The sequence below is a fragment of the Lepisma saccharinum genome, chromosome 4, assembly GCF_977018435.1.
Source record: "Lepisma saccharinum chromosome 4, izLepSacc3.1, whole genome shotgun sequence".
NCBI classification, from domain to species: domain Eukaryota; kingdom Metazoa; phylum Arthropoda; class Insecta; order Zygentoma; family Lepismatidae; genus Lepisma; species Lepisma saccharinum.
Genome location: NC_139232.1, coordinates 63366185 through 63380705, shown reverse-complemented (window position 1 = coordinate 63380705; position 14521 = coordinate 63366185). Strand labels below are relative to the sequence as shown.

Below are 14521 nucleotides of genomic sequence, written 5' to 3'. Positions count from 1 at the left end.
GCCTCTCTCATTGGTCTCCTCCAGAAGTGAACAGATGGTGCTAGTAGAGTGGGATGCATAAGTATTACCAATCAAACTGTCCATCACCATGTTTATGTTCTTTGCCTTATCCAACAGAACTTCAAGAATTGAAATAAAACGTCAAACAAACAGCTGACAACTTCTGTACGAGATACGTAAAACTTCAGTCCTTAAAGAGACGTAGGATGCAAGAGAAAAATGAATGAAAATAGTCATGGACAATTTGCCGAGCAATATTTGTGCATACTACTGTAAGAACACTCCCCCTTCCACGAATTCACTCAGCGTCATTGCCTTCACTGCATGTTGCTGTGAAATAGTCAAAACGTAACATTCCACTTACTTTAATAAAAGACGATCCTCTTCAGATTTTTCGCCACTCTACTGAAATTCATAATGGGCGTTTTCCCTCTGTTTACCACTGTCTACCACAGTATAGTATGTACAGTGGGATCCATGAGTATTATCGTGCAAATTGTCCATGACTATTTTCATTAATTTTTCTCTTACATCCTATGTTGTTTTAAGCTATGGATTTTTATGTATGCTGGTGCAGAAGTTGTCAACAGCTTGTTTTGAGTTTTCTTTTAATTCTTAAAGCTCTTATTGGGTCAAATAAAGTGCACGAACATGGTGGTGGACAATTTGCACGGTAATACTCATGGATCCCACTGTACAGATATAGAAGATATTATCAAAAACTCAATATGCTGACCAAGGCAGAATTTAATTTTATTTTAAAACAAACTAAACTAAACTAAACATTTTATGTGTATTCAATACAATATGGAATTAAAGTTACTGTTTGCAACAAAATCATATTTGTAATTTCAATAAAGAAGTTGAAAACTGAAGTACACATGTAAACAGATTCATTTCACTATCTTATTGAGATATAGAGAAATATTAAGCATCTAAAATTCGATGCGCCTCATTAGTTGGTCGTAAATCTAAAGCTTACCCCGTATTAAGAAAGAACCCTCCAAACAACAGGAAGGGAATGATGACTGGAGGTCCAATAGACAATGCCATCGATACACTGCTACTGATGCAAGACATCAGGTAGCCTGCGGAAACAAGAATTACTTGTAGTGGTCATTTTGGTATAAAAAAGTTATCATTTGACAGTTGGAAACTATTGGGAGTGCCAAATTGAGGGTAAAATTTCGATAACTTGATTAATTGTTCCTATTGTCGGTAATTTTTAGTTTACATTTCAATCCCTTGGGTTAATTGCGACGAAGTAGTTAATGATGAACTGATGAATTGAATGATACACGTTGATACGCAATGCACCTGACTTCCGACTTTGGGTTACGAATCTTGATTAATTCAATCAACGCACAATTAACCCAAGAGGCTAAAATAACCCTAATAGGAACGGAAAATAGGAAGAATTTATAGATTTATCGAAACGTTACTAATTATTAATGCCTGCAGTTCGTTTAATAAGAAAAATATTGAGTGCATGGATATAGCTAACACCATTCAACGATTCCATTTGAAAGTGAAACTGTGCAATTATGCAATATCAAACAAAAGTATTGTAAATAAAGAAGTATTGAGACACTACAATCCATCATTGTTCCCATTACGACCACCAAGCGTCTTAGTCCTTGTTCAAATCAGTTTCTTTCAAATTCTAAAAAAAAATTACATCTTCTAAGAATTCCTTCTAGAGCATTCACGTGAATTTTCGTGTGACTAACTTTTGTTGTTGTCTCTAACTAGATATGATGGAAAATAGGCTTACGTGGCAAGGAAACTATTGCGAATGTGTAGACAAAAACGAAAGCAAACGACACGAAGATTCACGTGAATGCTTTAGAAGGAATTTTAAGTAGACGCAAATTTTCAAGAAACGGGTGGGGGGCTATCGCTCCCAGAACAACTTAGTTTTGCAATATATGGAAAAACAATTGTACACCATTTCTCTCTCCGCCGTGACGTAATATATATCTTGCAGAAAATCATTACTTCATAAATAAATTGACTAATAGGTTATACGTGATTTCTTGAGTAGAAGTGTTTACTTTTAAAACTAGGAGTGGGTTGCAAAAATGGAAGAAAGGTATTCTTAAAAGATTGCTGAGGAACATTTTTTTTCTTTTCTCGTATTGTGATTAATATTGTGAGTACTCAATATGTTGTTCTGAATAGTTTTATACGATGAAGGTAGTTTAGATAAGGGAATACATTTGAAACACTGAACACAACGTGCAGATTAAAGAGGAAAGGTTGACACCATCCCTAGACATCCAAAACACAGCAAAAATCAAAGACTAATGAGTCACTGACGTTGAATTCAGGGTGCGAAATCCTGGGAGAGGGACAGGGGTATTTCCCCCCCACCAACAATCTTGTCCTAAAAAAAATTTCCACCAAAAACCTAATTTATTTGATTTATATTAATAGCAAGTGAAAACTAAAAAAACTTATACATAATAAAACCATTTCATCTATTTCGCAATTTATTGACTTTTTAACCAACCTTTATGTATATTTATTATTAATATACATATAAATATATAATTTATCTTTATATGTAGGGCTAGAATTTTTATGACCTAGAAATCACCAAAATATGCAAAATGAAATATGCTCTTATGACCTAAAATTTTACAAAATATGCACTATAATTTGAAAATGATGCCCTTATAACTGGACTGTTTCAAACGTCAATATCTAAATGCTGAGATATTTTCACATACGTACTATTTTTAGTTCACTTTATGGGCCCTGAGTTGCAATGCACAATGAATACTTTCTCCAAATTTTCAAATAAAAATGAAAAAAAGATTTTGCTACAGTCCAAAAAAAAACCTCTCGAGTTAACATGGGAGTAAGAACGAATCCACTTCGAAAATGACTGTATATTTCTTGAAAATGCAAAAATATGCTGAATATGACCAAAAATCCATCAAAATATGTTCTGTCACGCAGCAATGGCCAAATATGCCAAAATATGCCCTTAAATAGCATCTCAATTTCATTAGTTTCTTCATAATATGAATTTCTATATGTTTGGGGAACACATCACCTTTACCAAAAAAAATATGCTGTCATAAAAATCCTAGCTAATGATAATTCATATATACGTATATACACTGTATATAAGCTATATGTATGTGTGTGTGTGTGTGATTGTGTGTACGTACATATTTATGTGTGTGTGATTAAGGTTAAGATGGCTTGCATTCGTAAAATAGCACTCACCCCACGATGTGGCAACATTGGCTACGAGCGTGACGATTCCCACGGCGGTGAAGAACCTCTCGGTCTGCGGGTTGAGGCCAATCATATAGTAGGCGACCGAGGTGAAGAGGACAGGGACGATAATGAAGATGGGGATTTCGGAGATCGTTTTACACAGGAAGTACACGTCGGTGCGATACATCCCGTTGAAATGCTCCCTCAGGAACACCGGTAGTTCCGCACAGAACACCTGCAAGTAGAACAAGGAAGGGAGTATAAAACGTCTGCTTCGTTAACGCCAAAAACTTATATGTTATGTCATGGGCGTATTTAAGGGGGAGGTTTCAACGGGTCAAGCCCCCCCTTTGATTCAGTAAAATTACCAGATTACCTGTTCTATCCGCTGGCTCGTAAAAAAATCTCTCCGAACTTATTTTACTCTCCTAAATTGGAGACGTATAGGATCGGATACGAATGGGAAGGAAATTACGTAATTTTACACACCAGATGGCACTGCAGACCAAATGTCTGCAATTTACTGATAGTTTCAGAATTTCTGCTATAAGAAACTGCATTGGAACTGTCAAATCAGTTATATTTTTTCCCCCTCGAGTCTTCTTCAAGGAATTTGGTTTTTTGAAACGCAGTGGAAGAAAACCAGGAAAACACCGTAACATTCTCAAGTTGTTTGACACAAGATGAACAGAAAAGTATCAATACTAAGTAGCGTGACTTGTGGAATTGTATTCACTAATTGTAGTAACTTTACAGACTTTACAATTTACTAGTAGAAGATAAATATTTCAGCAAGCTCTTCAGTTTCTTCACTCTGTAACCTGTGGGGAGTTTGAAATTACTATAAATAAATAAATATCAAATATCTTTCTCCCCTTCCTACTAAATTCTTCAAGAGGAGCATACATTTTAGTGATTTGTTTTATTTTGCCTCGCTTTTCTGCCATTTTTTGCTAATCACGAAGATGAGGATGACTGAATATATGATGGAGTTGATGAAGGGACACTCATAAAGAATACAGTACCTTCATTCTTACAAGTAACTGAAGGTTGACATATTGTGTTACAATATTTCTACAAACTACCTCACAAATGATTAAAGGAGAAATAACTTCATTCAAGAAACACAAGTTATGTAAACATATAGTTGCAAATACGATATTTACATTGATCACAGCGAAGACATTCTGGAATGTCATGTTGGTTAGAAATAAAAACAAAGCGCCATTTATGTTCATGACGCCATCTTGGTTGAGTTTTTGTCCAAAGTAAATAATTCCTAAGAGAAGACCAATCATCTGGAAGAGAGAGAAAAGAATTAGATCCACAAAAAATCATGTCAAAGAAACAAACAAAAAAGAACATTTCTTCCGCACATCAGACGCGCCAAAAGTGTATTTTCCAGTTTTGTTGCCGTAAGTTAGAAAGTCACCAGTACAAGCGTCTTAATGATTTCCAAAGTAGTCCTTGAACGCAGTGAAAATTTAAGATAAAATGATCTAATCTTATGGCAGAAGGTGTGATCAAAATATTGTTGATTTACTGCTCCATTTTGGTCTTTCAATCTGCCACAACAACTCAATGTATTGAAAGCTTTCAAAAACAAAATAACGTTTAAGTAATACCCTAAAAGATGCCAAGATAATTTTTTTTAAATCTCTGAAAGTGTAGACTAGACACATTTGAAAAGAATATGGAATGCGAGAAACGTCAGAGGGGAAATTGTTCTTCGTCCATAACCTTCAAGTGATTTTTCTCATGCAATATCAGATAAGCTGCCTATGGTGTAGCTAGCACTTATATATATGAAGTTCAGCTTAAATTCAGTTATTGTGATCACAAAATTGATTTGATTTTAAAAAGAGATCAAGTATTTTGTGACGTTCGCCCATTATTTATCATACCGAAACATTTTTCTCGCGTTATCCGATCCTTATCTAAATCAGTGTTTGTCATCCTTTTTACAATGTACCCTTTGAAATAAGGAAACAGATTCTTTCCATCTCCCTTTCATATGTTTCTGTAATCTGTTCTTATTATCTTCTATCCTCATTCTAGCTGTCTTTCTTTTATCTTCGTCTTAGTAGCTCTTCATTCGTGTACTTTCTCCCATCTCCCTTCCTATATTTTTCATTCTCTTTCCCTCTTTCTGTAGCTATGTGTTTCTCTGTCTATCTCTCTTTCTCTATTTCGCTTCTATATTTTATTTCCCTTATTTCCTTATTTCCTCTTTCCCTCATGAGTCTTGCTTCTTTGTTTTTCTTTCTTTCTCTTTCTTCATTTCTCTTAACTTTCTTTTTTCTGTGTTTGTAGCTTCTATTTTTCCTTTCTTTTCTCGCATTCATTATCGTTACTTTCACATGTATATTCTGTCTCCTATAATAGTTTTATTTATTTCTGGTAACCGCGGCAACTTCATATAAATATTTGGGAGGCTGAGGGGATAAGATTGACAACAATATTTTTACATACTTCTTGAGGAATTTTGAGGGGACAGAAAGTGGCCTTGCTTTCCTAAAGTCGACGCATTTATGTAAAAATATTCTGCTTAAGGACAGGGTTCTTCGATTCTTTGACTCGCTTGGAAAAACATTCTCCGGCGTCCATCTACGAATTACAAAAGACAAATGTATACAAATAATAACAAATTACAACTATTAAATAAATTAATATCCGGTCTAGAAAGGTAGTCAACAGCGGCAATGGGATACGATTTGCTGATCACGTGTCATCAGGGTTGGCATGTTTAAAACAAAAGTGGCGGAAAAAGTGGTGTTATTACCCCCAACTTTTGTCCCTGCAGTAGAGGTGTGCGGGAACCCGAAAAGTCGAGACCGGGATCGGGGGAAAAGAATCAAGTCCGGATCCCGACTTCGGGAAATAACTTCCCCACTTTTCGGGGTCCCAAGCAGTAGGGAAATACGGAATGGTCATTTTAAAAAGTCGTCAATTCTCGACATTTTCTTCATTGTAAATGTATGTCTGGAACGTATAGGGAATTGTTAGCTTTTGTACCAGAAGTGCAATAACAAGCACTCAAGATGAAAATTACGTGAATTCAAGAGCTTCGGGAAATTTCGAACACATCCCGTCCCGAAAATTTCCCGACTTTGTCGGGATTTAAAGAATTTCCCGTCCCGATCCAAAAAATTCTCTCCCGCACACCCCTTCCCTGCAGTATGGTAAACCTTATCTCCAAAGGGAAATAAACTGTCCTTGCCGCCACTGTACTTCAGTAATATAGTTTCATAAAAATGAGTATTTTTTTCTTTAACGACTTTAACTATAATTTACTGGGAAAAGGTTGACTTTGTTTTGTTTAAAACATGTTTAAAACTATGTTTAAAACAAAAAAAACATCTTTTAAACAAAAAAAAACAGTTTGTTTTCTTTTTAAAAAACACTAATTTTGCCAACCCTACGTGTCATCCAATGAAAGCCACTTGGCAGGCGTCAAATGCTGTAGCGCCAAGCAGGAGAGTGAAGTTAATTAATAATATTGAAGATATTATATAAAAAAAATAATTTCCAAAGCAAAACTCAATCTACTTACCCATTTCTAACCCTGGCTGTGAATTATTGATCCAAATGTATTCACCGGGAGGATGATTCAACATGCAACCTCCAGTTTGTGCTGAACACCCTCGGTCGACCTTGGAGAGCTTTGCCCGGAGCTCTGAACTTCCGGTTGCACAGGGAACCAACTTCCCAACATTATGTCGTTGTACGCACAGCCAAACCAGTTTTATAGATTCAGGTATTCAGCTAGCAAATATGTATGCTGTGAGTACTCACCAAAGATTGAATGATGCGTATTCGCATGAGCATCGGCTCATTCAGCACGCTTATCCATGATCTCCAGAGGACGGCCCTGAACTGAGCCCCCCAGGAGGCTTTGTACGGCGACTTCTGCGCTGACGAGAAAGACAGGATGCTTGGTTTGACACTGGGCGACTGCAGCCCTGGTGCCTCGGCCTCCAGCTTCTTGGCCTGTTCGGAGGACTCGAACTTGTCGCAGATGAGCTCGATGGCCTGTCGGCACGAGTCCTCCCGGTTGGGAACCACGGCCAGGAGCTGAATGAAGAAATCCGCAGGGTTGTAGTTCGTGGGACATGCTGCTCCCATTCTGTAAATGATCATTAGTTAAAAGCTATTACAATTTTAATCCTGCACAGAATAATGTTTAACTATTTTTGTGCACATACTGTACGTACATCATATTTCCTAATAAACACGTGTGAAGTACAGTTAGTACATCGCAGAGGTTGTATATATGTATGTTTTTATTTCTTTCTGGGTAGCCTTTGCCAACCTACGCAGCGGAGCGATTACCACAGCGCGTTCGACGCCAGGGGTTCCGCGTTCGAATCCTGGCCTTGACATAGGCGTTCTTTGTGAGTGTCCGTTCATCAATTTCATCCTCATCTTCGCGATTAGCCTCAAGTGGTAGAAAAGCGACGCAAAATAAACCAAATCAATCAATCTTTTAGGTAACTTCTTAACATTTTTAGGCTAGTTGTGACTATGATTATTAATTAATTTGATAAAAGGATATTCGCAAAGGAACACCCATCCACCCAGGACTTGAACCTATTAGCGTCAGTGGCGAGATCATGATTCCAGCACTCAACTCGCTTGGTCGCTGAGGAGACGGTTAAGATTCGTAGGCAAATTATCCCTAATTATTATCGTGTTCTTTTTTGTTCCACATTATACGTTTACCTTGAGAAATTGTTCTGCTGTAGGTTGTCTTCTGCCTGTTACAGTGTTCGAAGTGAGGTGTCATGCAGAGGGATACTAATGCTAACAAAATGTTCGTAGAACATCGTTCCAGCTGAATTAAGTCTTGAAGCTATCCTAGCGATTCTCGAAAGGTTGGAATCTTTCCCACAACTCACCTGGTCGATAGCCCGAAAAAATCTTTTCACCCTTCCTGCTGTCTCATTGTTACCATGTTAAACCATAGGAGCATCCTCAACTACACCCAAGACTCGGCCAAACATACCCCTCTTCCCTCAGCTAGAAACTTCCACCTCAGGCGCTGGCCTGTTAGTGTTTTTGTTTCATTCTTGATTGATTGGTCATGTTTATTTTACTTCGCTTTTCTGCCACTTTTAGCTAATCGTGAATATGAGGAGTGATGATATGATGAAACTGATAAGTGGCACTCACAAAGAACGTACGTGCCCAGTTCGACATTCGAACCCGGGACCTCTGGCGTCGTAGCACGCTGTGCTAATCACTCCGCAATGGAGGTCGGCTGTTCCATTCTTAACCTCCCCATTGCGGAAAATGTAGTGAATGGACAACAAGTTGCCTGCCTACTATTATCTTTGTCGACAGCCCACCCCCTCTTTCTCTCTCTCTCTCTCTCACACACACACACACACATTTACAAGAGATTAACATATGTACATTCTTGGTACGCTTCAGTGTACATTGATACCTTCCCACTACAAGATACTATGTTACGCCAACCGTGACTTACAGGTTCTGAAAACGCAGACAGTGAATAACCCTGACTGGTGTTAGTTCATTGAACCACCCAATGTTGACATCAAATAAATTTCTTTATGTTCAGACCAGCTTCTGAAGTCAAGACAACAGAGATTCCCTTGTGGAAAAAACTTCAACGTCCTGATCCAAAATAAAATATAATTTCAGCAGGTGGCTCTTACTGTCTGAAGAATTCGCACGCGTCCTCCAAGGTCCCAAGATATGCAGTCCGCCCCTCCGCCATGAGGAGGATCTTGTCGAACATCGCGAAGACCTCTGAAGAAGGCTGGTGAATGGTGCACACCACGGTCTTTCCCTTCTGAGCCATGTTCTTCAACACTGTCACCACGTTCTGCGCCATGAAGGAGTCCAGTCCCGAAGTGGGCTCATCGCAGAACATGAGTGGAGGGTCGGTCAGCACCTGCATCACAATAAAAGGAAACAGGGTTGTAAAGAGGGTGTAAATTGAGACGGCAAGGGATTTTGAAGTGTCATGGGAAGGATAAATTTGTGTTTCTAGTAAGCAATGACCCAGAACAAAAATACATTATACATAAACATTTAGTTTGACTTTTTTGTTAATATTGTTGTTGTTTCCATTTAAGACATGACAGCATGTTAAATTCAACATTAATTGGAAGAACCCGCTTAGCATGATGCTTAGTACTGCTTAGTATGGCGACTAGGAACTGAACCTGAATTGCCAAAACGTTTTCCCCTCCAATCTCACATTTTGATATTGTCTGACAACCATAGGGAAACGAGATCAGATTCTTCGAAACTTACTAAAGATTCCTACTAATAGCGAAAGATGTAAAATATTACACATACTACTTTTCATAGGCCACATCGGCCTCATTTCGTGCAAATGATGCCCTTAGTTCTGTATTTTAGAGAACAAGGACCAGTGGCGACGATTGGGGTGGCGTGGGGGCAATGCCCCCAATTAATGCCAGTTTTGCCCCCTAGTTTTGGCACGTTGCCCCCCCCCCTCCATCAGTTTTGGAACCCAATCGCCGCCACTGACAAATACTTAAATTTCTCAAAAACACATAACTAAAGTCACCGTTCTTAGTAGTGTTGGTGCCGAGACGAGACAAGTCTCGGTTTCGTCTAGAAATTCCGGTCGAGAAAGAGACGGCCTATATAGAATGGGAACAAGAACAGAACTAAATTCGTCGAGACTAATAAACTAGATTGATTGATTGAGTTCATGTTTTAAGTCCACTTTATGTACAGTAAGGCTAGTCGGGATTGGACCTACAGTTTAAAGTGGGATCCGAATCACTATGTGCCTCCACCGGGAATCGAACCCGGGATTATCAACAAAAGATTGAGAACGAGAACTACTGTCGAAGAATCTCGATTTCTCTCGAGATTTCGGTAAGCTTTATTATGTTTGAAAACCAGAATTACTTCCTATGCTACTTACTCAGACGTGCCAAACGCAGGGGTGCCGAAACCGAGAGGGGGGCAGGGAGGCCCGGGCCCCACATCTCGTTTGGGCACACCCTCTAGGGGGCCCAATGTATAACTTTCAACATGACTTCAGTAGTGTATTTTAGACAGTTCCACAACATCCTTTGTAGGTATCCCTTATTTCTATGGATTTAGCCTCAGTTCCATCATATTATGACGATCTTTTTGTGGATTTTATGGCGTTCGACGATGTTCCAGTACAATTTTCACCGAAAATCGGTTTCCCCATCTCATCCTTTGTAGGTATGCCACGATCTTATGTGATATAACTTAACCTATTCAATTTTCTACGACCTTTTACGGGCTAAGTTAACCTACAAGTGTTGTTTTTGGTTACGTTCTTTATTTTCTTGCTATCGTTCATGAGTTAGGTAACATATGTACATTCACTCCAGTTGTAATCTGTCACGAGAACATTTTTTTACGACCTATTACGGACTAAACTAACCTACGTATTCATGTCTTTTCTAAAATGGTGTAAAAAAAATGATACGAAAGAAACTTTTCTACTTGTGTTAGTTTTTAAAACTGTTCCGGGACCCTCTCGTTTTTGACATCTTGGACGAATAATTTTTCTGCCACCAGGATTACGCTGCAAACGGTGTCGTCGGGGATTGGATTGTGAAATCGCACACGATCTTGATGTTTGTTCTATAGTTGACCACCACTTGTTTTCTTTTCGACGTGTTGATGACGAACATGGGTCTGTGTGCCTTGAATTCGCTTTGAGTGTAGTATACATCTATGTTGCCCTCGATCACTCTTTTGTAAGCAGATTATGCTTCGTATAATTTAAGAAAAACATCTTATGCTATGTCGAGGTTGTAATTTTCGCGCGGGAAAACTTCGTTCCTACCGTTTTTGAGGTATGCGTTCTTAATCTTGAAGCTGTCGAATTTGCTGGGATCTTTTTCCTTGTCGTTGTCCCTCCCGGTTTGGAAGAGTACTATAACGAAATCTGGCATGTCGAACTGTATGTTGTTGAACTGCGTCGTGACGTCGAATTCGTAATGGTTGCCCGAAGCGAGTTTCTGCACACACTGGTAACTGTTAAACTGAATGGGCACTTGTGGATTTTTCAAGATATCTGCTTTGTACTTGAGGGCGTGGTTGGTTTCGTATTCTACCACTGGAATTCTCAGCTCCATGGTTCGAATGATACATTTTGCTGCTTTGGGTAAAGTGTTTGGAAGCGGAGTGATCCCGTCCGGACCCAAGTTACTGTATCGCATCAAAACATTGTTGTCGTTCGAGGATATGCGAAAAGTGATTCTCAAACCTCCTTTCCACATGATTTCTTTGTAGTCTGAGAAGAAACCTGGTAATCGACGCATGGGAAACAGTATCGTGTGACTTTTTGTTGATATTTTTGTCCCTGCTTCGAATCATCCTGCTTGATAGTAAGCGACATCTGTTTTCGAAAGTTTCAACGTTCCCACTACCGTGGAGGTGATGCCTGGATAATCGATTCAATCGATGACTGTACCGTGTTTGCTGACTTCAACTTGCGAGAACAGGTGAGGTATGAAGTTGTCTACTAGTTTTAAATTTGCGTTGGGCGGGAATGCTTCTCCATTTTCTTTTTTCACCACGTCAAATTTAACGTACAGGTCTGATCTGTGAGGATGAACGAATCCGTCCCCTACGTCCACGTCGAACTCGATTTCCCGGTTCGGTTCGTTAAGATTGGCGAACGTGCGACGGTTGGGAGGGAAAGATTGCAAATCGTAACTTTCCATTTTCTGCATGATGGTTATTTATTATATGTTGATCTCCACGATGGCCGTGGAAGTTGCTCCTACAAAATCCACAACCTCACCTTTTTCGTTTGTCACCACTAATTCAATTTGGTCGATTCGTTTGCGACATATGGGAAAGTAGATTGGTGACGAGGGCGTAAAGATGATCAGTACCATGAATTCCGAATTTGGTTTGAAAGTTACGATGATTCCCGTTTGTTTGTGACTGCCGATATTGTCTGCTTATGTGATCATGCCTTCCGCCACGTTGCAGTGAACGTTCAGTGTCTCGATGGCCAGAAATTTTGGAATGTTTGCGCCGAAGTGTTTGATGCCAGGTTCGAGTTTCGTGTTGTTCTCGAAACCCAAAAGTTCTCCGATCGTACCTAGGTCCACGGTTTCTTTTTCGGGACACCAACACAATTCTGTGGGTCACGGAACTTTGAGAGAGAAGTACTCCTCTTGGTAATTCGGCTTGCAAAGTGGACAAATTGTACTGTCCCGGGATGATGCTGATTTTTTCGTTTCCGACTTTGATTGTGTTGTTGTGTTCGGTTACGTTAGGAATCAGGTACATACTGTAGAATGCACGAAGAGCTATGGATTTAGGATAGACGATATCGTCGTGCAATGCGAGTTTCAAGACCGAAGTTTCGCTTGTGAGATGGAACACTCCCGTGATGTTTCAGGTTCCACGATGCTTTCTGGAAATCTCGAATTGACGGGTTATTTATTCGAGACAGAAAGACGAGCATGGAAACGCAAAGATGACCGCAGTTCACTTCCTCAAAACCTAAGATTCTCTCGTCGTTGTAGTATAGGTTGGAAGCTTTGAGATATTTTACTATACCATATGGTGGAACACCATCGAAAAGAAAGCGTTATTGTTTGAATTTTTGAGATAACATATCCAATGCGTGCCTGGATTGACGACTCCACACTATTTTTTTCATATGGCGGAGTGTAAAGAATCTAACATGAAAACTCCTCTGAAGTGTTTGATTCCCAACGGTACGATCAGAGATTCGATGTCGCGGTTACTGAGTGGTTCTTTTTTAAAAAAAAACTTGTTCAAAGCGTTCTTCTTGACGCCTTTACAACTGAGAATATAAATTTGTAATGTTTGTATTCACATGATCGGTTAACACATCAATCTTAAATTTGTCAATATCTATCTTAAGTCTATCGATATCATCATTCTTTGATGCGTTTACATAAATATCAACCCCCATTTATATAATAAAAATTGAAGCTACTACAAATAGCGTTTCCATAAGTCGGGGTATGATCTTAATATAGTTTGAATAACGGGATAAGAATACCCATCAGAAAACATTTTCAAGACAGTAAGACAGAGATGGCCGCAAATAACTTCGAAGTTTTTCTGTACCGTATCTGCTCTAATAAATTTTAAGAAATCCAATCTATTTCCTTTAAGAAATTTAATCAATGAAGATGGTATACCTGTTCCAAATGAATCAAAAACATACACCTTCTTGCCTTGTTTCCAGTAACATATCCAATGTGTTCCTATGTTTGAGTGGTCTTCGAAGTTGACCACACCCACTCAACAGGGTTTGGTTTAGAGGGTAATGTGTCAGACATAAATACACCTCTAAAATGATTGATACCGAGTTTCTTTACGTGATTCATAATATCTATGTTACTTAGAGGTGAGATAAGATCTTTCTCTTGGTAGACTTTTTTTTTAATTCGCATTCCCGAACCAGATTGTGCTTCCATAACTAGGTTATGTAGCCTTTGCTCCTCGAGTTCCTCTTTCTTTGTTATTTTTATTGTCAAGAACGGTTTTGGCAATAGCAGCGCTCCCACATGCAATTAATTCTAAAGCAGTTAGTGCTCCGATAATCATGGGAATGGTGAATACAAAATCTCCTACGTGAACCTGAATTCCACCTGCAATCTTTGTATTTTTAAATGTTACAACTGCTTTGTTATATTCTGCTAAAGTCACATCTCCTGTTATTTTTTTGCAGATCTTTACTTGTAAAGAGTTTTTGTAATCTAATAATTGCTTGCAAAAGTAGCGGTATTGGTATGACGGAGCCACCATAATGAACAAAACCAATAGAGCTACCTTTTTTAAAATTTCAGATAAATTCCTCTATTAGCAATAATGCTGTTGGTAATAACATTTATTATGGTAAAAAATAGAAGTTTTTATAGACTAAGAGGCAATCCGACTCCTAATTTACGTTTTGTCCACATACCTCCTCTTACTAATGCAGCGTCGACTTTTTCATTCCATGGTGTGTGGGGGTCATGTTGAATTTCTTTGACTTCTTGTTGTAATTTCTTATCAGCAGCGTGTCTTGATTCTAAGTCTTGGTGATCTCTGTAAAACACGTCATGTTCTTTACATTTACTATCCACTTTCTTGATCGGTGGATCGCCTCTAGCCAATCGATCCTCTAGTTTAGTAAATGGACCACAGTAATTATACTTTTTCAATGTGCCGAAGCTTCTAAGATGCATTTCTGCTAGTATATTTGAATTGAGAAGTTTATTAAATATTCCTGCACCCTCTTTCTCACCAAAAATAATTTTTGGTATAC

At 38.7% G+C, this 14521-nt stretch overlaps 1 protein-coding gene across 2 annotated transcripts in view; it reads right to left on the bottom strand.

Moving 5' to 3' along the window:
- The window catches only part of LOC145986517 (protein white-like), a 123029-nt gene that overhangs the window by 6266 nt on the left and 102242 nt on the right, over positions 1-14521 (bottom strand). The window contains exons 6-10 of one of the 2 annotated variants that reach the window (XM_083120625.1): positions 8910-9148; positions 7027-7357; positions 4398-4529; positions 3238-3466; positions 983-1088 (exon numbers count right to left, since the gene is read on the bottom strand). In XM_083120625.1, the coding sequence (XP_082976751.1) occupies positions 983-1088; positions 3238-3466; positions 4398-4529; positions 7027-7357; positions 8910-9148 (1037 nt within the window). The remainder of the gene's footprint in view (positions 1-982; positions 1089-3237; positions 3467-4397; positions 4530-7026; positions 7358-8909; positions 9149-14521) is intronic. The other variant, XM_083120626.1, reaches the window with a different exon arrangement.